The 24,855-nt window shown below is 35.3% G+C and overlaps 3 protein-coding genes across 7 annotated transcripts; 1 reads left to right on the top strand and 2 right to left on the bottom strand.

Annotated features, from left to right (window-relative positions):
• Window positions 1–605: 605 nt before the first annotated feature.
• On the top strand, window positions 606–6,634 carry LOC140807280 (uncharacterized). Its single transcript, XM_073164069.1, has 11 exons — window positions 606–1,016; window positions 1,248–1,290; window positions 1,537–1,590; window positions 2,183–2,246; window positions 3,932–3,988; window positions 4,212–4,318; window positions 4,411–4,449; window positions 5,373–5,461; window positions 5,542–5,620; window positions 6,102–6,149; window positions 6,252–6,634. The coding sequence occupies exons 1-11, from the start codon at window positions 823–825 to the stop codon at window positions 6,330–6,332; spliced, it is 855 nt and encodes a 284-aa protein (XP_073020170.1). The 5' UTR covers window positions 606–822; the 3' UTR covers window positions 6,333–6,634.
• A 692-nt stretch (window positions 6,635–7,326) lies between these two features.
• Window positions 7,327–11,695, bottom strand: LOC140807731 (putative pentatricopeptide repeat-containing protein At1g68930). Of its 2 annotated transcripts, XR_012112750.1 has the most exons (3): window positions 11,592–11,695; window positions 8,719–11,146; window positions 7,327–8,155 (listed from the first exon to the last, which is right to left on the bottom strand). XR_012112750.1 is itself a non-coding variant. In XM_073164693.1 (2 exons), exon 2 carries the CDS (start codon window positions 11,123–11,125, stop codon window positions 8,840–8,842), a length of 2,286 nt encoding a protein of 761 aa, XP_073020794.1. In that variant the 5' UTR covers window positions 11,126–11,146; window positions 11,592–11,695; the 3' UTR covers window positions 8,162–8,839. The 2 variants fall into 2 exon arrangements, 1 of the variants encoding a protein (XP_073020794.1); XM_073164693.1 differs by lacking the exon at window positions 7,327–8,155 and having other exon boundaries at window positions 8,162–11,146.
• Window positions 11,696–13,359: 1,664 nt separating this feature from the next.
• Window positions 13,360–19,875, bottom strand: LOC140806527 (SNF2 domain-containing protein CLASSY 1-like). Of its 4 annotated transcripts, none has more exons than XM_073163080.1 (7): window positions 19,264–19,875; window positions 19,091–19,143; window positions 18,210–18,337; window positions 17,857–18,110; window positions 15,872–17,305; window positions 15,637–15,792; window positions 13,360–15,429 (listed from the first exon to the last, which is right to left on the bottom strand). In XM_073163080.1, exons 3-7 carry the CDS (start codon window positions 18,289–18,291, stop codon window positions 13,456–13,458), a joined length of 3,900 nt encoding a protein of 1,299 aa, XP_073019181.1. In that variant the 5' UTR covers window positions 18,292–18,337; window positions 19,091–19,143; window positions 19,264–19,875; the 3' UTR covers window positions 13,360–13,455. The 4 variants fall into 4 exon arrangements, with proteins under 4 accessions (XP_073019181.1, XP_073019180.1, XP_073019183.1 ...); XM_073163079.1 differs by having other exon boundaries at window positions 18,210–18,323; XM_073163082.1 differs by having other exon boundaries at window positions 19,528–19,875.
• Between the last annotated feature and the right edge of the window lie 4,980 nt (window positions 19,876–24,855).

Raw genomic sequence — 24,855 nt, 5'->3', positions numbered from 1 at the left:
ATATGAAAAATAAAATGTAAAATTTTTTAAAAAATCAAATACTAGTTTTAAATTTTCAAAATGCATACTTTAAAAGTAAGTGTCTTGATAAACTGTTCACAAAAAATAATAAAAATTAGATTATATATATATTTTTTTAAAAAACTCGGCCTCGCCCCGCAACCGAAACGAGCTGGACCGTTTTGAACAGGGTTCAAACGAGTAACTAAAATTGTAATTCAACCTACCTACTTTTATGGTCACGAGAAAAATGTCGAATCGAAAATTTGATGGATCTTATAGGGAGTAAACAAATCGGACTGGTTACAAAATTATTTAATTTGTACTAGAAATAATTGAATTCGAGCCAAAATCTTATACACCCGACTTTTTTTAAACATAATCCAAACCCAAATTGTTTGGTTCGATAATTTATTAGTAGTCCGTGAGTTTTAATATTTATTAATACGATATGCTTCATATTAAATGAATATATTTAGAACCATTTAGACTTTTATTTTCATGTGATTGTCCAAATAATTTTTAAGCATCTTCGAATATTGGAGCTTGAATACAGTTGTTCAAAAACCGATTTGATTCGACCGAGATCAATGCACTTCGACCACAATGGCATCTTCAAAAACCGATTTGGGCCTTTTTGTGAGATATTGCAAGCCCGTTGGGATCCTCGCGTAATGGGGCACCAAAATGGCATCTTCAAAATCTTGATCTTGCTTCAGGATGAAATTTTTTCTGGATTCGTTTCGCTCAGCAAATGATTATTTAGCAAGATTGTATTAGGGAGTAAATCATCAAAATTAGTATGAGATTCTTGGAGCAGAAATGAAAATTGGTAGCATTTCTCTGAATCCGCAGTTTCTCATTTTGGTCTTAGTGACAACGATTCTTAACGGAATCTGCCTCGATTCGGTGTCAGCTCTGTGTGAATTTAGTGTTAAGGATAAGAAAAAACTGTACAATTACAGCTTGGCCGCTCCTCTCCGTAAATTTCCCCATGGAATCCTCAGCGAAGATGGGTAATTCCTGAATCTGTGTATGATGTACTTGCATATTTGTATAAGCCCATATAATCATACTCGGAAACTTGTTTGGAATTTGGAGTCAGATGGGTGGAGGATTTTGTTCAAAGATAACCTTTTTTCTGGCGCATTGAGTGCTAAATAACACCTTAAATGGGTGAGAAAAGGGGCTATCCATTAAAATTTGTTCAGCTATTGATTTACCTATTTGGTAATTTTGTATGTCAGGTTTTATAAAGTGTCAGCTAATGGGACTGTGCTCTGGTTTCAGGTTTGCTCTATCAGGTCTCTATATGGTTTTTATATGTTTATTCTATGAAATTTTCTGCTGCTTTCGTTAGAAATATTCATGTTTTATCCTGCACGATTTAGCTGTGATTTACAATGGTTTTATGTGCTAAATCCAGTAGATTGGTATTTGGTTGCCCCAACAATAGAAGAATAGCTTGATAATGATTGAGTTTTGAATTTGATACTTCTGGCATTTGATGCAATTTTTGTCATCTATTTGGAGCAGCTTTGCGGTTCGATGATATTCAACCATGATCCTCCTATGTGTGTTGGTTGTAAGGTGAGAACTTTCTAAAAATATAGTTGTTTTATTATACTCCTTTGTGCCGATAGTTTTGGTTTAATTGGATTATATTTTCTTTCTTTTGACCCGAGATTTGCCACGCCCTGGTTGAACTGCGTCATTGTTTCTGCTCTTTTGGTGTGCTTTTTTGAAAACAAGACCAATTTGGAAAGTTTTTCCACTGTAAATTTCATGTCTGACTGAGTTGAAGGGAATAGTAACAAAATTGACGAACAGAGCTCATTTTGATTGGATATGCATTGGGTCACTTATGGCAATCTGGTGAGAGACCACTGAAGAATCAAATTTTCAAATGCATAGAAATCAGTGCTTCAAGGAACTGATTATTCTACTGAAATTGTGGTAATCACCAGATATAAAAGCTCAACTAAATATGGAATATATTACTTGGAATGTCATAATTTTCTTGAAACACTTTACTATAAATTATTGTTATTCTCCCTGTTTGTCTTAACCTTATAAGTTATTCCAGCGTCACCAAATTGGGCATGTGTTTTTATCATTCCAATTTAGGCGTAGAAGACAGAAAAGTGAGTATCTGCTGAAAGTACAATCTTTACTTGTGTAGGACTGCGGTGGTTCATCACGCTGTGGCATGGGCTGCAGTGCACTTGTGTCTAACAAAATAGAAGGTAAACACTTATAAATCAAGTTCTACTTTAGCATGTTAATCTTATTAATTGTAGGAAAATCTGACTACTAGATGACATTGAACTTGTACACTGGGTTTGCGAATAAAATAATGTTTTAACAATTGAAAGAGGCCACTCAAATTTGTGCCAAGGCAGCAAATATTTTTCGAGATCCACTTATAATATCCCTGACTTCTAAAGTTGGGTGGTCTATACTTTCTTTATCTCTTGTGGTGATCCCTGAAATAGAAATGAAAAATAATACAAGTGTTTTAATGCCCCGACTTAGTTATTTCTCTATATTTATAGAAGCACAAACAGTTAATTCATGTCATGTCAAAATGGTTATATACCCGTCCTCATTTCATATATGACACCATTTTCCCTGATATTGACTTGATCTTTAGTTGAAAAGGTAAATGGGTTTTTGGAACTTGCACCATATAAATAGAGCGTTTTTTCACAATAAATCATCTGATCAGATTATTCATTTGGGCAGATTCCCCCGTGAAAATTTATATCCTTTGTGCATTACAACCTCTCGCATAATCATGCATCTAAACCTCAATTTTTAGCCCCTCAATTTCATGAATTTCTATTTGACTCACAATTTCAATAAATAAATAAATCAAGGACTAAATCTTATATATATTTAAATATTTTGAAATATTACCTAAAACCCTATAAAAGACTTTACAATCTATTTATTTAGTTGAAAACGATATGGTGGCAATTGGTCACAAGCTATGCATGACTATTTGGAAAAGAAAAACACTGTTGTCATAATATTTACACTGAAAAGATGTAATTGTATGCTTGCTAAGTTATATAAATACAGTCTATTTTCTTTAGTTATTAAAAACTTAACAATACAATAAAAATCAAGTAATTGACTCTAAAATGTTATTACATTTTGGTGTGGAATGATAAAATTTTATTATTATTTTGAATCAATTATAGTTTACTTTTTTGAAGTTTGATTTTAATAGGCTATATATTCAAATCTATTTATTTTAATTTAACTATATATTATTTTACATACAATTAATCATGTAAAATTTATTATTATTTAAATATTTATTGCTAACAATCACATTTTTTTTAATTAAACTCTTGTTTTTTAATCAAGGGAAATTTAGAAAAACTATTGCCAAAATCTGCTATAATGGGATATTTTATTGCGATAAAAAAATGAGTTTTTTAGAGGCAAAAAAAACTAATGCGGTTTTTTTTTGTTTTTAAAATATTTTTGTTTGGGTTCTAGTAAATTTTCTAATTCTTTACTTCTTTAATATATAAAATAAAATTGTCATTGATTTAAAAAAATTTGTCTAGAAATTGGTATTTTCATAAAAAATGGTGAGATTGCTCTTGAAAAAGGACTGGGATATTAGAATTAGATACAAGATTCTGTAGAAGTGTGTGATTTGCAAAGAATGTATTTTCGGCTGTGGAAATCTGCCGTAGAAAATAATGTAAGGTTGCATTGTGAAAAAATGCTATATTAATATGGTGCAAGCATGGAATCTAAAGATTCACGCGCTTGATTTCATACTTTGAGCTTGCAATTTCTAAGATACACTCTGACAAGAAGTATGCAATGAAATTTATAATTCCTTATGCCAAGACTTAAACTATTTAATTATTATTAGAAATTTGATTTCAGATTGATACTTTTCCTGTAGGTTATCCAGTATGTACAACTCTTGGTCTTTCATCGACCATGCTCATGGATGTCATCGGTCAGTTCGTATTCTCATCCTTCCTAATAGAAATAAGAGAGGAACCCAATTTTCTTGATTTGATTGAATGCTTTCTAGCCTTTTTAGAGTGGCGATTTCACGGCCAACATGGCTATATGTTTACTTATTGGTTGAACACTTGAACTGAATGTTGTCTTCACTGATGTTGTTGAGAAAATTCATTACATAACAACTTATTTCCCCAATTACTGATTTGTAACAGATAGAAAGAACCCTCATACGGGGATCACTGTTAAGATGACGAATAATGGCCCGAAGCATAACTGTTCTCTCTCGGTATCTGTCATATGTAAATCAAATGGAGTCCAAGTATGGTATTTTTCTGTTATTACATTGTCTGAGATCTTTATATTCTATCCAAACTAATTTGGCTTTCTGGCCCTCAAATTGGTATTTCGCAGGCTCCACAGACATTTGAAACTGTTGGGTTTTGTGATTATGTAAGCTTCTGAATATAATGTGGAGTTTCATTCAGTAATTGTGCAGTTGCTGATTTCCCTAATGCATCTTTACTTGTTCAGTTAAATTCTTTTGCAACAGTAATGACTTAGTTCGATAGGAGCATATGTTACTTTATGTTAATTCTGCATAATTCATTTTTGGTGAATTGGAAACTCCACAACGCCAAGTGTTTATTTTGTGCTTATGGTAAGTATCCGACACATAACATTGTCCTTTTAAAATGCCATTGGCTTGAACTTTTTTACTGTAATGCGCAGATATAACCCTTCAATCTTCACTTCAAACTCGGGTGACTCAAACTGCAAAGTGTGACTGTGGAAGGGTGGAATTGGTAGCACAAGTTTGTCACATACCTTTAAAAGCAACAAACATTGTCCCTAAGACTAAATTCTCCTAGAATAAACATGTCCCTCGTGTTAAAAATTCTCTGAGAATATGGATGCTTAAATGAAGGTTGAGAAGTAGTAGATGAGCTAATAATAGTTGTGGGAGATATAGATTGTCATTTAATTGAAGAGAGCATTTAAAAAATCCCGTGGACCCAATCGTTTCTCACTATAGCCTCACTTTCTAATATTGTCCCTTCTCTACTATAACTGTTGGGAAGGAACAGTTGTCTTTTCTTATTATTCTCCATATTGAGAATATCAGTGGACCAATATCATAATGATATCCAGATTTTTAGGATTGTGATTACAGTTCTATATGTTCACAACACCTCCTTTATTAGGAAATTCATACTCTAAAACTTTACAACTCGACACTGTTTTTTGTCAAGTAGTTTGATTTTTTTTCATATAAAAGGACGGCAGTATTTTAGAGGATTAATTTTGGGTAAATTATTCCTGATGCATGCATGAATAATTGTAGTTTCCAAGTTTTTTACTCCTTTATTTGACAGACTGCAGAACTGAAACATCCATCGGGCTGTGCCAAGATTATATCGTCTCATGGTAGTGGATTGGGCTGGTTTGGTACCTTAATGATCATGTATTGCTTTTGAGTGTAAAATCTTTTAAGTTTTGTACTTTCAATAAAAGTTTGTGTAGCCTTTTTAATTTAATTTTCAGAGTCTTATGTCTCTTTGGAGTTTACCTGCTGGCTGGTGCAGTTTACCGGTACTACTTCCTGCGAATTCGTGGTATAGATGTACGTGGCATCTCCATAACTTTCTATTATTGCGGACTCTGTTTTTCCTGAGTATCATATTATTATTTTTTTCACGAGTCTCAAAATATCTGTAAGAGCATGCCAAAATGATTGCTTTTAATGATGTTATCCGAGGAGAACGGTATGTTGATTATTGGCATGCATCTGTTTTGTTTTACTACGCCCTTTAGGTGAAGTATAGTTTCTCTATATTTTTTTTATAGTTTTTCTCATTTCTCGTTCATCGTTTTCTGGATTTATATTTTGTGCCTACCAAGGGAAAGTAGGCTTCCTGTTTTTCACCTTTTGAACATCATCTTGTGGGGCAGCATTCTTTATGCTCGATGTTGTGTGTATAAAACATAGCCTTTCTACCAATTGCAGGAGCACATATTCTCGTGATATAAAAAATTAGTTTTGCACGTAGCCAGTTTGAGTCGATACACCGCTTCTGTTGAAATTAATATAACTTGTTCGACAGGTCATTCCCAACTTGGAATTTTGGTCTAGCTTACCGCAGAGAGTACAGGTACTTCTGCTATGAGACTTCTGTCTTAAAATTATGTATTATCACTTTATGTTTATACACACACATACCTACATGCTTAAATTTTCTTATCCCTTTTTCCAGAGTTTGTATTTCTCATTGGTTCGAAGATTCAGAGGACCTTCAGTGGGTTACAGGAGCTCTTATTCTCCAGTCAATTTTTGATTAGTTACAAAAATCTGAAAACTTGCTAAGGATGGAAATGATACGAGCTTCACAGATCAATTCGATGGATGAGCATTGGCCACTATGCGATGCATATTCTTTAGTCCATAGTATGTTTTTTGGGTCCTGGCTTCATGCTTGTGAGACAACTGTAGAATTGGTTCTAATTTGTTACCCATGTCAAAGAAGGTGGTCAAGTTCTTGGATAAGATGATTGCATTCTTTGTAGCGAATGCAGTAACATTTAGACTTTGAGAATGCTACCAGCATGTTTATCTTCAGTGGATCGTAGATTTGATTTACTTCCGGCTAGTCATTTCTTTTTTTAAATAGGGGTATTTGGGAATATCGGCTTGGTAAACCATTTTTTTTTATATAAAAAAACCTCCGCAAGTATATTTGAAATACATCACAGAATGATTAACAAAATACCCTAAAAAAATATCATCCTTGAGGTTCTTATGTTATATTACTGTTATAACATTATCCGAGGACGGGAACGGGAACGGCGTGCATCCACTATCAAGAACATGAACGGAGGCGAATGTTACATTTGAACACTGGACAATCAGAATAAATCAATCAAGGTACTACCGGAACAGATGATTGTACCATCAATTTTGGCTAAATTTTCAGCGGTTTGCGCATCTCACATTTGCATGGACAAACTATAGTCAAGCAATATTGAGATAAACCTAGTAAACCAATCCGATTTAATTTGGTATAAAAAATTCTACCTGTTTGGTAGTTGGGATTTTAATTTTTGAAAAGCAGACAATCTTTGGAGTCAGTTTGATTCAGCTTTTGCCGGTGTTTTTATTTTAAAAAAGTAGAGCAGATATTATAATTTATAATTATAATTAAATAAATGTCGTGATTTTGTTTTTATTTTTAAACAGAAGTAGAAATGGATCGTAAAATTCATAATTTCTAGCTTCTCAAAAAGTACTTTTTTAAGGTTTATTTTAAAATAACTTTTGTTGGTCCGTCCCTTTTCCAACCAAACGAACTCTAAAAGCTGGGAACAAAATTTACACATCCGAAAACAACATAAATGAGTTGGAATGATATCATATTGCAAGCACAACGAACAACCTTTCTGCCTATATCAGTGGGTCTAAAAAGTTTGTAAAACGACTTGTTTATGCTAAGATTTACCATTCAGATTGCTGACTGAACTAGTGTGAGCACTGTAATGGAGCCCTTTGATCAATAACAGCAACAATGCCTATGGTTATAGGCAGAAAGAAACAGAAATGCCAGCTGATACCCTGACACGGCTGGGTGCCCCCACATAACGCGTCAGCTAGGTCATCTCCTTCTCTCTTTTCTCGACACCTGGGGATGGATCACCGATCCGTTAAGAATGGAGTATGGTTAATGACCAGTCGACCTGGCACCTAGCAGGCTCCTTCTACCCGATCCCCAAGTGCCGATCTTGCCAAAGAGTCACCAAATTCCTAACAATAAAAGATGGCAGCTGACTTGCTGAGACCGCAGAAAATATCCTACACCAAAGGGGAATCAATAGGTTGACTGAGAGGGACAACTCATTGCTCAACTGATCGCCACCTGACATAGGTAGTTAATATCCCAGAAAATCTGAGATATTCCTACCAGTTTGTTTATATAGATAGATATGTCTCATTTACATTAATCAGCATACTTGCAAAAACCCCTTATCTTAGAAAATCCAGTTTTTTTACTTGATCATCGGAAAATTCTCATTTGGCAATACTTTCAGCGCTCTCTCTACGTTTGCTTGTCAACTGCAGGTATCTCGGAGATAGTTAGAGCACCAGCCCAGTTGAATCATAATGAATCTGCAGGAACAAAACTAGCCATTAGAATCTTGCAGCACAAGACTCAATCATGGAATCCACCCAAAAAATCTAATTTATAGTTTAAGAGCATAAAACACCGTACGTAACCAATAAATTGCAGGACTACATTCCAAGTGAAGATTTCATAGGGGAGAAAAAGATCTTGCATCAGAAAGTACATTGGTATGGATCAGGAAATTACCTCCTTTCCTTTTCCCCCTACTCTTTTCCTCTCTTCCCAGATAATCAATCTTGATTTTAAGAACAAAGTTTTCATTAAACATTAAGATGTTTTGTCTAGACCAAATAAACAAAAACCAAATGAATGTGTACCAAACAGCTAAAAATTATACACCAGATGAAAACAGGTATATAAACATTTAAAATAAGAAACAAATATAGTTGTTGAGTTTTATATGTCCTTCATCAAGCCATGCCCCCAAAGCAGTAATCTACCAGACCCCACATTACTAAATCAAAATCCGAATAAGTACTAAGAAACATGATAAATTTAAAAGAAACGGCGATCAATGACCAAAACGTTAATACTAATAATAACACACCTGTATCTCCAACCCCAACATCAGTTCAGAAAAGGCTACCTTTTCTTGTTCTGACTTAAATGATGCGGATAACTATTGCACATATGATCACTGCCACCTTTTGAAATACGATTAAGTTCCACTACCAAAAGTCTCCACAAGAACATTTTCCATCTTTGAATAAATGGAACCGTACAGCATCTCTTACAAGTATTTCTCTTTCTGTGATCTTTGATATGATTTTAGTCGCGTTGTGGCAGTCATTACACACGCGAAGGTTTTTTACTACTTTTATGGGTAGTCCAGGAGGGATAAAAATTAAACCAAATGCAATAGCAAGCTTTTCACTATGATGGTTCAGCATCTTTAATTTCTCGGATTCCTCTACATCGTGCAAAACAGACCTCATATCTGGCACGTATCCTTCCTCTGTCATCCTATCATTCAAATTTTCCAGCTTTTCATATATCTGATTAGAAAACGGGCTTGACTTGTCATCAGCAGAAAAAATGTGCACCTTCTTGTTATATTTGATCCAACTACATCCTGGCTCCTTTCTAACACCTTTATCTCTCATTCCTTTTCTAATCTGCGACACCTCATCCCATTTGCCTTTAGCTGCATATATGCTGGCGAGCAATACATATCCAGCGGGGTTCTGTGGATCTAGTTTGAGAAGAGATTCCGCTGACCATTTACCTATTTCCAAATTTCCACGATTTCTGCATGAGCTCAGTAATGTAGCCCAACCAATCGCATCAGGAGAGCAAGGCATTTTAAGAATAAAGTTCTTTGCCTCTTCTAATCGTCCAGCTCGACTGTATAGATCGATCATACAAGTATAATGATCAAGAAAGGGCCTAATCCCATACTTTTCTGTCATTAATGAAAAATATTGGAGACCTTTCTCCACAGATCCTGCCCTAGCACATGCAGAAAGAACTCCAATAAAAGTAACTCCATCTGGTTGCAGACCATGAGTCAACATATTCTCAAACAAATCAATCGTTTCAGTGGCTTTCCCAAACTGCGCATAGCCTGATACCAAGGCAGTCCAAGATACTTCATCCCTCCATTTCATTTCATCAAACAATTGTTTGGACTCTTCTATGTTCCCACATTTGCCATACAGCGTCACAAGAGCATTGGAGACTGTAGTAAAGGAAATCAATCCTGAGACTAGTGCTTGAACATGAAACTGAGCTCCTTCTTCCAAGCTGGCAAGGCTGGCACAAGAACTTATCACACTGCCTAAAGTGAAATCATCTGGTTCAATGTTATTTCTTTGCATCTCACAAAATATCCGAAGAGCATCCTCACTGTATCCATTCTGACCATATCCTACCAACATAGCAGTCCAAGAAACAACATTCTTGGATCCCATCTTCCTAAACAATAGCTCTGCATATTTGATGTTTCTACACTTTGAATACATATCAAGAAGGGCACTGGCAACAAAAACATTATCCAGATGATCAGTTCTATTCACATAAGCATGAATCTGTTTCCCTTCTCTTGAAGCCGAAAGACCTCCACAAGCAGTTAAAATGCTTCCAAAAGTAAACTGATCCATGTCGAATCCCGTCAACCTCATTTCTCGGAATAAATCCATGGCTTCTCTGTCCATCCCATTCTGTGTTAATCCCGTAATCATTGTTGTCCAGGAAATCGAATCCTTCTCAGGCATACATCGGAATATAACTTCTGACTCTTCCAACAATCCACACCTTAAAAAACCCATAAGCATTGTATTATACAAGACCACATTCCTCTCTTGTATCTCATCAAACACACGTTTTGCCTCACAGATTAAACCACATTTTGCATACATATCCACCAATGGACTCCCCAAAAATACGTACGAATTGAATCCGCATTTCACTACCTGCCCGTGAACAACCCCGCCCAAACCAAACCAGCCCTTGTTCGACAGCATTACGATAACTGTGGAAAATGTAATTCTATTCAGATACTCAAACCCGTGTCTTAGCATCAGTTTATAAGTCTCCAACGCTTTCTCACTCAATCCACACTTTATATACCCCGAAATAATTAAGTTCCAGGAAACCCCATCTTTTCTTGGGATCAAACCAAATATCTCTTCCATTTTTCGAATGTCCCCAGACTTCGAGTAAGCGGAAAGAATGGTGTTCCACGAGAATAGGTTTGGCCTGGAAATTTTATCAAACACGTGGCGGGCATACTTGATCTCTTTGAGCTTATAATAAGCATTGATGAGGTTGTTCAGCAAAAAGGTTTCTGGGTTTTTCAGGGATTTGATCATTCGACCATGGAGTCTTTTCGCTTGTTTTACATTCTGAATTTCGCAGCATTGCTTCAGTAATGTACAGTAATAATTGGAGATGCTGGACATGAAGCTGTGCAAGAATTGTTCTGGCGGGAAGATCAACGATAACTTGACATACATAGAATTATGGTACTCAGGTATCTAGCCAGAAAAATTTTCGATATTGGGCTACAAATTTGTGGATTAAAATGTGGGCTAAAATTTGGATTAAGGTAAAAATTTATGTGAGACGGTCTCACGGGTATTATTTCTGAGACGGATCTCTTATTTGGATCACCCATGAAAAAGTATCACTTTTTATGCTAAGAGTATTACTTTTTATTGTGAATATGGGTAGGGTTGACCCGTCTCACAGATTATAATCCGTGAGACGGTCTCACATGAGACTCACTCTTGGATTAAAATGTGAGCTAAAATTTGTGCTGTACTCAATGTTATTTTATTTTTTAAATTTATGGGCTAAAATGGGCTAAAATTTTTTTAAAAAAAAAACCATCTAAATTTTTAAATAAGACCAAAAATCAAGTTTGGGCTGGAGCTCAACCCAGTCTTTGGGATGAGTCCGTCCCTGATGGTACTTCCAAACACACTTTAATCTGTGTGTAAGAACACTTTAACTAAAAAATCATTTAAAATACATATCCAATACACACACACACATATATATATATATATATATATATATATATATATATATATATATATATGTGTGTGTGTGAAAAAAATATGTGAGGATTCAACTTTTAAGGGTTTATTTATAAAGAAAATTAGATATATTAAATTAAATATTACAAAAATGAAAAAAAAAAATCGAAACTACCACAAAAAGTGAGAAATTATATATTTATAACAATCCAGGAAAACTCCCCCGGATTCACTTTCGACTCCGAGTCTCCGACGTATTATACCTCGGATTTTACGGATTTTTTTTGTAATGTTTTCTGGAAATTTTTTAATTTAAAAATAAAAGAATTGTATCTATATCTATATCTATATCTATACTTCTATACTATCTATAAATATATGAGTTTGAATTATGAATTTACTTAGTTACTCTTTCACTCATCGTTACTTCATTAATGATTTACTTAGTTACCCTTTCACTCACCATTACTTCATTAATTAATTATTTATTTATTTAAGTGAGATATGAGTTTGATTGTTAATTTACTTAGTTACTCTTTCATTCACCATTGCTTCATTAACGTTTTATTTATTTATTTATGTGACTTTTCAATGCTATATGCACTTCATTTAAATATATTGTGATTTTGGTTTTAGTAATATTCACTATTCTATTAATTATATTTTTATTGTTTTTTCATTGTGAATAATATTTGGATGAAAAATATCTTTATTAATTTGATAGAACTGTCAATATGTTATAATCACGCGAATTGAAAAATGTTACATAAATAAATGAATATATTTGATTTATCGTCATCATGTATTTTTATTTTTTGTGTTTTGATATATTTAGATTAATAAATACTTATAAACAATATGTTATTCAAACGATTTGAAAAATTATCTAAATCTCGTTATTATATTTTTCATTATTAGTCACCTACGTGCATCGCACGTAATCATTCCTAGTTAGAGAAATATACAACTCAATTTAAGTGATATACATTTAACTCAAGAGGTAGTAATACTAAAACATTTATTAAAAAACTATATTATTACAAAATTTAAATGGAGTATTTTTCAATTTAATTAATATATGCAAAATTTTAGTTTTTATACAAGCATATTAATAACATGGAATTTTAAATAATTCTTATTTCATAGATTTTTAGGTATAAAATTTTGTGTTTTTTGATATTTTTTGTACAATTCATGTGGGTTATACGTTCATAACATTGAATTAATTCGTCTAAATTTTAATTTTTCTTTTTCTAATAAATATAAATAATGTAAATATATAAAATCCACCTTTAATCCAGACAAATACCACATTCAATGTTCATATATATTGTTAGACTCGCCTTAATTTGGTCTCGAAATTAGAATCAAAATCGAAAAACTTGTTATTTGTTTTACGTTCGAAAAAACGAACCTTAAAAAACAATATTCAAAACTATTTTTTTGATCGATCTGATATTGACATAAACGCCGTCTATCATAAAATTAAACAATATCAACTCCTCGAGTTTTGATTTAAGTCTTGAATTCAAGACTCAATTATACCAATTCTCATGATATAATATAAGATTATTTGTTAATGTTTGTTAATGTTTATGATAAGTTTAGTTTTACTATTTTTCAACAAAATAAATATTTCTAAATATAAGATATAGTTAATGAAGAAAAGTTTCTAAAAAAAACATAAATATATTTTATATTTTTAAAAACAATTTAAAGAAGAGTTATTTCTCCAATCTTTTCCCATAAAAAAAACATTAGATAAACTAATAAAGGGTTCCTTTTATTGTAAAATGATAAATCTCTCAGTCACTGAATTTTGACATTTTCTTGAGCTTATCTTTCCCTCTAATCAAATTCGAAGCTTTCTCATTCTTCATGATCCGATGAAACAAAGCAGCTCTATCTTCCTCAACGATTTCTCTCAGCAATTCATCCTCGATTTTCGGGGCTTGCCAATGGGATGGATCCTCGACATGTTCTTCACTAAAGATCATATCTGAAACCCACTCCTTCCAAGTCGTCCGGCTGTGTTTTTCTTCTTCCAACGTCCCCGTTGCCAGCAGCTGGTATACGTAAACGACCTTATTCTGACCGGGTCGGAAAGCACGAGCAATTGCTTGCTTGCTCTTCGAAGGGTTCCATTCAGAATCAAGTAAAATAACCCGAGATGCAGCTGTCAAACTGATGCCTTCAGCACAAGCTGTTATCGAGGCGAGCATGACTTTTGATGGCCCTCCTGGCTCTTCAAATTTGTCCATTACTCGACCACGTTCAAAGAGTTCGATGTCACCTTGGAGAACTAGCACTTCTCGACCCTTACGCCACCCGTAAAACCTCTCGAATATCTGTAGAAACAAGTTGATTGGGGCAATGTTGTGGCAAAATATCAGCACCTTTTCGTTTCTCATTATGCATCGCGGAATGAGGTTCATGACAAATCGGACCTTTGAACCTGACTTCATATCAAACTTATATTGCTCAAGGTCGTCCAGCTCGTCCGAGCTACAATATTTACGAGAGCACAATGTAGTTTTTATCAACCAAGGATGGATTGCTGCGAGAGTTATTAACAACTCGAGTTCCAACGGAAATCCCTTGTACACTGGTCTTTGATTCTGAAGTTTTAACAAGATGTCTTGTTGAAGACTGGTGGATTTCATCATCAATGTGTAGCATTGTAAACCAGGGAGTCCATCCGAGCTTCCTCCCTCATAAACATCTATGAATTTACTCGTCAGTTTCTTTAAAGTCTTCAAAGCTTGTGCCCTTTCTTCTCCCTTATTTGAATCGATTTTCTTGGATATTTTATCGATCAGAAGCTTTCTTCCCCGGTTTTCGAGAGAATACTGTGTTTGTCGCTCTTTGTTTCTCTTCTCGTACTTGGGATCCAGCTCCCTCAAAACCTCATTCACAAAAACCGGTCTAGCCAAACAAAGGGTGTTGAAATATTCACCGAAATTATTCTGAAACAGCGTACCCGAAAGCAAAACACGAAGCCTCGTATTAACCTTCATCAACCCTTTCCTAAGTCTCGATTTTGTGCTCCTTGGATTATGCCCTTCGTCAAGTATCAAGATTCCAGGACATTGCTTCAGTAATTGAGCCATATATTTCCTATGGGCGTAATGCGAATCTTCACGAGTCAATGTTAAGAAAGACGTATAACCCATTAGTAGAATGCTCGGATGAGAAAGCCATTTCTGCATCTTTTCCAAGCAGTCGAGAACATGCAACACATCTTGATTGTGAGGAAGGCCCGGAGCTAACTTCAGTCTCTGCTTCAAAACTTCGCCTTTATATGTTTGACCACCATGGATCTGATAAACCGGGATCGGTACCTTCCACTTTATTATTTCTTTATACCATGTATATAGTGTTGTTTTTGGTGCAAGGACGAGTGGCCGAGATCCTGGAAACAATTTCAGGTAGCTTACAAGAAAAGCAATAATGAGCAAAGTTTTACCAGCTCCGGGTGTGTGGGAAATGACACAACCGCCCCTTTTCTTTTTCTTCTTTTCCATTTGGGATGGCACCAAAGAACCAGCAATGTTTCGCCACAGGAATTCAAATGCTTTCTTTTGGTGGAACCTTAATTTAGGTTGGAGCTCGGGTATCAAGGCCCACACATTGTTTTCTCCTTGGCATTCAACCGAAGGAGTGACCGAGGAAGCGGGAATGCAAAAATTATCTAGTTCACCATGTTCACTTCTTTTACATTCTAAATCGTCGTCACCTGCAGTTTGATCCTTGTTTGAATTCAAGGGTACAGTGGATGACTGCAAGAGGAAAACAAATAGTGAGGATGTGAAATAAGTTTCGATACAATTGCTTGAAACGAAATTTACCATGCAGTATTTTTAAAACAGCAATTTTGTATGATTCGGCTTCAATTAGCCAATCATCATACACATGTTATAACAAATCTAGGGCAGTAATAAATAAGTTGGCATCAAGGCGGTATGCGAAATCCAAACTTGACTCACAAATGGTGGTAAGAAATCCTTTATTTCAGTCTCCACAAATCCGCACAATTGGCAAACAGTTCCGATTTGCTCATTAAGCCGGAAATCATGTTCACAGATGTGTTCGCTTTTCTCACTCGACTTTTTATCTTCAGGACCAGATCGTGCATTAGTATCCTGTAAAAAAATTTCACGAACATTGACAGCAACTTACATGTGTTTAGTACAAGCACCAATCAAGGTTGTAAAACTATACCTCGTTATCATCAAGGAGAAACCATGATGCCAGCGCAAGTTCCATTTCCTTCCACAACATGTCGATTTCCGAGATTTCTTCTTCATTATTGGCTACAGGTTCCTCCACTCTTTCTATGTTATTCGGTACTTTCATCGACTGACACTCTTTCCACTGATCAACCACAGGGACCTGCTCTGGTTCATTTTTGAGAGTTTCATCTATGTTGATCATGCATCTACGGATCAACTCTCGGCATATTTGTGCACTTGCCGAACCCTTTCTAAAACTTCTCACATCATATATACTTTCTCTTACATAAACACAGTCCTTCGTTAAACTAACAGCATCACTATTTCTCCTGTGGTAGTGCTTACGAGAGCCCTTCCCTCCCCCACGACGACTACTTTCCACCTCCTTGAAGTTAAAATCAAATGTGTTCTTCTTACGTGCAGATGCCGAATCAGTCATTGCAAAGTATTTTGATACCATTTCTCCTATATTTTTCGTCTGGTGTTCAGGGAATTTGAAATTTGGAAAATCTTGATCATCAAAATCTGAATCATTTTCTGCAGCTGTGCCAGAGGACGTGAAGGCATGTTGGTCTCGTTGAGCTCCCTTATTTACAGTTACAAATTCTTTTCGAGGATGCTTAGACAAACTCGATTTCATACTGCCATACATCTTTCGTTTATAAGACCTAACCCAATCTTCATCACCACCATGTTTTTGAAATTCATCATCAGCCTGAACCGAAAGTGCTAGGGGTATGTCATCATACTCGTCTTCGTCCGAGAAAACATCATACTTTTTCCTCTTGCTTTTGCCTAAGCTAGTCCCCACAAAGTCATAATCAAGATCACCAGGCCCCATATACCGATCTGGCTGTATGATTCGACGTTTCGACCTCCGTAACTCCGTTAAATCATATAAAGACAATGATTCATTTTCATGTCCATCGGACCCGTCATCAAGGGCTTCTGGATCAAATTTTAAAATTACGGGGGTCAAGATCTCATTGTCCACATTGAAATTCAAGACATAAAAATGACTCTGAGGATTCTTTTCATCTTTCTCCCGGTTATGTTCAGAAATTTCGTATACAATGCGGTTCAGTAAAGACCTTATGTCAAACGCCGTTCGCTTAAGAATAGATGTAACAAGGAACCATGAAATATCGGTCAAGAATCTCCCTATAAACAGTTTAGCCCTCTGCAGTGAAAAACAGTCCTCAGTGTAGCTCCACCGAAAATAGTTAACATCGCAGGGTTTCTGTTCGAGTTTCTGAAGAACGTAGATCTGATCAATATTCAACAACCTTGTTTCTTTACTAAGTTTTTTTCCCAGAATGATATCCGGGCCTTGGTCGACGTAGAAGCTGACATAAAACTGGCAAGTACACTCAGTATCATGAGGCTTCCTCTGGATAGACCTTATTTTCGCATCAATCCAGACCTACACCACAAAGAGAATAGTGACTTGAATAGAGCAAAGAGACTAGCTATTTTCACGAAAAATATCCCCGAGGCAAGAGATGTATCCTTCTATATAACCTTCCAAAAATATAAGTTCATCGAATTTTCATATATTCGAACATACAATTCAAATTTTTATCCTACCTCATAATTTTTCTATTGTTATATTATATTCTACAAGTCTATACATTATATTTTATGATTTGAAAGTACCTCACAAACAATCAAGAAACAAAATAAATATGATTGTCACGTCGATCAACTCATATATCCTTACATTCCACATTACCAACTTAAAATAGATATCACATTGAAAAAACAAAACGAAAAATACATTCCATTCTTCTGTACAAACTCCAAAACAGCATTTATATACAAAACTCGAAATTGCAAGAAATAAAACCAAACATTGCCATGATATTGCACGTTCTGAAAAAGCTAAGCACATTTGAATTCTAGACTATGACATATACATCAGGATAACAATATAACACCAGAAAACAACTTGTCTATTGAAAAAATTGTACTTACGGGCTCGACATCTTTTTTGTCGTCTTCATTATTTGAGTTGCCAGGAGTCCAGATCACGCATATATCAACTCCTTGTCTTAAAAATGCCATGCAATCGAACATTGTCGCTTTTCTTGACTTTACACGAAGATGTGACATTGGAATGTCATCTTCCACTACATTTCCATTGAAAACAATATGCGTTGAAAAAGTTCCATCCCTAACTTTCAAACGCTCCACAGGGTGCCATGAATCACACCAAAATGCCTCAAAAGCTATAGAATCACAAAGACGTCAATTTTGAAAAAATAATTAAAAATCATGGAGTAGGGAATTAGATATCAAAGGAAAAATAGGCTAGAAAAGAGACATACGATTTGGATCAAATGGATGGTTGCTTTCATATATGTTCTTCCTCTTCGAGATTCCTTCGTCACTGTGCATCACAATCTCCATAACGAAAGAACTGCGATTTCAGCACTATCCACCTGCAGTTTTTGGCCTGCAGAGTGACACAAGTAAACTAATTGCTTATCAAGCAGATTCCTTTTATAGGTATCTGATTACACGTTTTAAAAACTTGTGGTCCTTTAAGTGAAAGCCAAGCATTATAGAAACACCAGCTATCGAAGGACCATTCACCATGAAAAATAAAAGGTAAAATTCTATTTTACCAAATTCAGAATTCAGACAATATTTATTAGGACCTTAGAACTAACTCAAAACTGATGAATGCACACATGGAAAAAATAAATTCAAGTTTCATCGCCCTATCAAATCTTGCGTCCACACTGTCTCTTAACTATATCCAAAGTAATAATGTAAGTTTTCTGAAAATTCAATCTTGTCACCCCATTACATTAAATTGCTCCTACTCCGCCCGGGTCACCCCTGCCCTCTGGTCCGAATTCTATGCACTGACACCATTCCTACAAATACATGTATTTCAAGAACCAATGGCTCTCATATTTAGACATCACGTATTCTGTTTTTTCTTAAACAGAAGTCACAGAAAAAAAGTGTTGAAACAAGAGTATAGAGATGGACACTAATATTTTTTTGACTAGAAATAAGTGAAAACATATGAATTCAGACCATATATATATGCTGATGAATGCTGACATTAATAAAAGGCAAATTATTAATTAAACTTTCCCTTTAAAGAGAAATAGCAGCATTTTCATCCCTGCGTTTTCCCTGGATTACCAACTGGGGAAAATACGCTCCCAAACAGGAAAGCAGAACAAAAAATTACCAAATTCAGAAGAAAAAAAACCAGTGCTCAATCCCAGTTTTTCTCACCTTCCCCTACAAAATAAAAAACAAAATAATCATGAAAAATCCAATGATCCTTGATCAGAAAAAAAATCAGTAAAATCATAACCAGTAATCATAAAAAATAGATTAATGGGTCCATCAAATCGTAACTGAAAACTGAAAATCCCGGGAAGAAAACCAATTCCAGCTATGGAGGAGGTTTACAGTATATCGAGTAGCCATAAATGAAACCCAGAAAACATCAGATGTATCCACCGAAATGTGAGTAAATTGGCTCAATAACAACGAGAGTGACCCAAGCAGGCAACCACTGACTGATGATGCAAAAATGAATGATGGGGGCAGTAAAAGGATTCAGTAAAAAGTAAAGAAGAAAAAGACAGTAAAGAGTTTCTTGGAGTCTCTGGATTTTGCCTGGCTTTCTGCATTAAAACCCGGAAAGAGATGCAGCAGGTGGTTGGAAAAAAGGTCGTTGGAAGTCGCGCCGGAAGAAGCGGATGGTCAAGATTTCGAGATTCGATGGATCCAACGGTTGGAGTTGGTGGGTGGTGGGTCTCTGAGCTTGTGAAAAGGAGCACCACTACTCGAAAATGCCATGGATTCCCACAGAAAATTGAGGTTTTTTTCGTTCGCAAAATTGACCTTTTTTTTCTTGCGTCAGTTTGAGAATCTACGAGGGTAAATTTCACATTTCACCGTACAACGCAGCAGTTGCCATTTCACTTCTTGGCTCAACTGCTGCTGTGACAGCGTTAGGTCATGCAAATATGTTAATCTGCCATTTTTGTTATGGGAGGATCACACAATTAGTGATTTCATAAATTAGGTGATGCTATTTTACAATATGTCTATATAATTTTTATCTCGACCTTTGTCGAAGTAGTGAAAAATCATGAAATTATCGTTAACAATTATTATCAACCGAGTCCCCACGTCCGCTTTTCTCTGCCTTTCAGTGCCTGATCGTGTCCCTGCTGACGTGGTTGACGACCCTTTGGTACGAATTATAAAATGCGTTATCTGATCGTGGATTAAATACATTGATAAATATGCTAATGAAGCTGAATCGTGAATCATGAAATTACCGTTAACAATTTTTTTCAATCAGATGATGATCGATTGAACACGTGGACACGAACGGATCTAGTTAGCATCGTCCTTTAACGTTGTGTGTATGATCTCCCAAGTCGAGTCATCGTAATTTAAAATCGATAACGATTGGAAAAATAATCTAATATAAATCTCTAACTTGTGTTTAGAATAATTTTTTGTGAGAGAACACCTTCAATCCGAAGAATTTATAGCTGTTTTCGATTCTCGTAATCTTTGTTTATTACAACAATTTAAGAGATTGTCGTAATACTCATTATAAAATCATTTAATGCTTTGGTCCCAACAAAAAAAATTAAGTGGACCTACCATTTAAAAGAAATCACGTAAATCTATGATAATAATATCTCATGATTTTGATATATCTGCTAAATATTTTATATTAATGTTACATTGCAAGCATTGTGTGATTATATAGTTGCATTGTGCGATTATATAGTTGATTTTTGGCAAAAACTTGTGTGAGACGGTCTCACGGATCGTATTTGTGAGACGGATCTCTTATTTGGGTCATCCATGAAAAAATATTATTTTTTATACTAATAGTATTACTCTTATCGTGAATATGGGTAAGGTTGACCTGTCTCAGAGATTAGGATCCGTGAGACGGTCTCACATGAGACTCACTATTTATTTTTTGTGGGCAATTTTTTTTAGATTTTAGTTCATTCTCGAACAAAACTACAGATAATTGTATTAAGAACATGTGATTATTTTGTTATTATTTGTAATATTGCTAAGATAATGTGAGTTTTTTTTAAAAGAAAAATAATGATACAACAATATTAAACATATTTGTAATTTATATAGATAATATGATAATTTTTAAATTTTCCAAAGTGATTAAAATATAGTAATTTTGGTGGATAAGTTATAAATTTATTAAAATATATTTTATGATATTTATAAATGAAAAATAATTTTTATTGTTTTCTATTAGGTGGATAAGTTTGTTAAAATTGGATTTCAAACTCGAGATTTCACCTAAATTTAAAATATATAGTAAGTGTCTATTTTTACGCGTCATGTGTTTATATAGTTGGAATAACTATCTAAAATCATATGAAGTATCAAAATACATAAACTCATGTGAAACTGAACGTCTTTTACTCTATTTTTAAAAATCAGGCATAATTTTGTAAGAGATTTTATGCTTGATTTTTTTTTAAAGGATTTTAAAAGATTAGTAATTTCATATAAATTAATTTTATGTTTTTTTGGCTTTTCATAGTGGTGTTAATTGTTATTTCCCCCATAAATTATGTGATGCACACTGCCCATCCCAAAGAATTAATATATATTTTCTTTTGGATTATGATAATTTTTATTTATAATAATTATCACAATTTAAAAGATTGTCAAATGCATTAATGGTCAAAATAAAGAAAATCTACCACATTTCAACAAAAAGTCAAGTAAATCTATTGTAATTATATATTATGATATTCATATATTGTCTAAACATTGGCAAAAACTTGTGTGAGACGGTCTCATGGGTCGTATCTGTGAGATGGATCTCTTATTTGGGTCACCCATACAAAAGTATTACTTTTTATGCTAAAGATATTACTTTTTATTGTGAATATGGGTGGGGTTGACCCGTCTCACAGATTATGATCCGTGAGACGGTCTCACATGAGACTCCCTCCTAAACATTTAGTAGAGGAGATCTCATGTTCAACGGACTCAATATCTATGTGACAAGTCGACTCAATTTATCCATACATTGAAAAATAATATTTTTTTGACATTAAAAAAAATTTCATTCAAATAAACATATATTAAAAAATATACTTTTGACATAATAATTAACATTTTAAAACTCTTATTACATAAAATACTGTACTTACAATCACTTTTTCGATATCTTCTTTCATGGCTTCTTAGTGAATATTGCCTTCACACCTCGAAACACACGTTCTTATAGTGATTAACAATCTTTCACATCTTCTTAACCCGAAATAAATGGGTAGAGGAAAAGTTCTTCTTTTTTTTTATGTTACTCTCAGGAACAGATCTTATGGAGACGAGGTGGGGCCTGTAATTAAGAGGATTAGAACACGTGGCTACGAACCAATGTCTCGGGGGTTAGAATCCCTCCTTGTCCACAATCGGCCCAAAGTACTTGATCTGTTAGATTATTTTATTAAAGTATTTAAAATAATTTAATTGTCGTAAACATATTTCATTAAAATAAATATAAGAGACGTCTCGTGTTTAAAAAAGATAAATCGAGAATATTATGTGGATTAAGATGATAAATATTTTGAAATTTGATTTTTTATATCTCGGATAAATACCATCAAGTTATCTCAATTTAGTAGCAATCAATTCAAACTCTCTCGATAATTGTCATAGAACATCTATAAATAGTGACACACGTGGTATCTAAATCTATGCATTTATTCAAAAACACACAATCTATGCAATTGGATAAATGTTTAGAATATTCATGTTTTCCGTATTTGTTGATCTATTTAATTGCAATCTTAAATTCAATATCGATTGCTAGAAGTTAGAACACGTCCCTGCCTTTAATTTCATATCAATCTTTACATATTATGTTGTTCATATCAAGATCGAATTTAGTTCAATATTATGTTATATTTCTAGCACGATCATCTTCCTTCACCATGGGCAAGTTAAGGGCCCGCACCATTTTTTTCATCGGTATTCGCCATGTTAAGTGGTGATACCCCGGAAGATATCATGTATTCTCTCGGGTTATCACCGCTTTAGAGCCCGGGTAGCCAGGAGACTTGAGTAACTGTAGTGACCCGTTCCAGAATCACCTACTAATCAAAAACTAAGCATGCAATTAACCTAATCAATTATAATCAGAGATAACAGCGGAAATATGGCCAACAACAATAGTTATACAACCCAATCGAAATCGAAGTCTAGACTAACTCAAAATGAAATATCCAGTACAACCATATCGAATCAAATGGAAAACACTGAAAACTAAACCAACCAGCTACTCAACGTCCTCCTCCTGCTCCTCCTGAGCCATCCAACCTGAGGCCTGCCCCGCGGGAATGGGGTGTCCAAGAATAAACAAAACCGAGGACGTGAGCGATAAGAACGCCCAGTACAAAAGTATGAGTATACAAACCTATATGAAATGCACATGCTATGATATGATACCAGGGTAGTCAAGAAACAGGAATCACAAAGGATCTCAAAATGCTCAGTCTAGAGGCGCCAAGTGGATAGTGCCGCGCGGTCCAACCTCTGGGTCACTGCATCCACTACAAGACAGACGTGGACCTAAAATGTCCCGGACCACCGAAGCCCTCCCGACCCGTCGGCCACTGTGTACTCTCGGTGTCCATGCGTCCACAAGACAGGGCTGAGCGGCCCCAAGATATAGCTTATCTCGAAAGAGATACAGCTCAACAGTAAAGGCTATCTCGAAGGAGATACGGCTCAACATGATATGCAATATGCATCATAACTCGTGACATAATAGCATGCATCATATGACATATAACAATGCAGCAAATACTCATGCAACACATATAAGAATGTATACTCAACCAGGATATCTCGGATAGTACTTTCGTACCTCTATCACAGCAAGCCTAGCCTTACGCAACACCGCTAATCAAGTCTAGCACAAGCCTACGCATCAAAAGCATACTCAATCAATACTACCATGCTCGACTAGCAAAACCAGTACTCCCTAGTACTACCAAAGGTTTAGGGTTTACCTTCGTCCGTCGACAGCCCTTTGATGTCGATTGCCTTGAAACTCAGGCGCCGCTACGCTACTACTCCTGGCAGCTCTTGGCTATCGCTCGACCAACAACTAACCCTAGAAACCTTCCAAATCCTCTCAACTATGAGGCAAAACTCAAGAAATTGGCAAGTCAAAATGAGGAAATCCGATCACTATTTATAGGCCATGTTCGGATCCTCCGAACAACACTTCGGAACGTCCGAACGCTACGTGTCCATTGGCTCTTGACAGCTCATGATCGGATCCTCCGATCATACACTTCGGACCGTCCGAACATGCATGGAAAATGACGTGTCGATCAACACTTGACACCTATGATCGGATTCACCGAACTACACTTCGGATCGTCCGAACTCTTCGGTGCTTCCGAACCCTCTTCGGTCCGTCCGATCATGACCATAGCCAAAATTACACCTTAAACCTTCTTAATCACCATTACTCCGTTAATTACCCAATTTAGAATTCGGGCTACTACATTCTCCCCCCCTCAAAAGATTTCGTCCTCGAAATCAGGCTTAGAGAATGAACAAAATGAAATAACAACATCATTAATACATCTCAATTGTTGTTGAATACAACTGATACTATGATTACAACTGAAAACACAAACTTATACAAAGCACAACTCAAAAGAGCTCTGGATGCTCCGAACGCATACGACTCTCTAACTCCCAAGTGGCTTCTTCAGTGCCTCGACGCTGCCACTGCACTAAGACAAGAGGAATGATCTTATTCCGCAACACCTTATCTTTGCGATCTAGAATCTGAACTGGTCGCTCCACGTAAGACAAATCCGTATCAAGTTGAACTTCAGATGGATGTAAGATGTGCGACTCATCTGCTACATAACGTCTCAACAAGGATACGTGGAACACATCATGAATACTTGA

The sequence above is a fragment of the Primulina eburnea genome, chromosome 12, assembly GCF_022965805.1.
Source record: "Primulina eburnea isolate SZY01 chromosome 12, ASM2296580v1, whole genome shotgun sequence".
Taxonomy (NCBI): domain Eukaryota; kingdom Viridiplantae; phylum Streptophyta; class Magnoliopsida; order Lamiales; family Gesneriaceae; genus Primulina; species Primulina eburnea.
The sequence above is the reverse complement of the archived record's forward strand: the minus strand, read 5'-3'. Positions and strand labels throughout refer to the sequence as shown.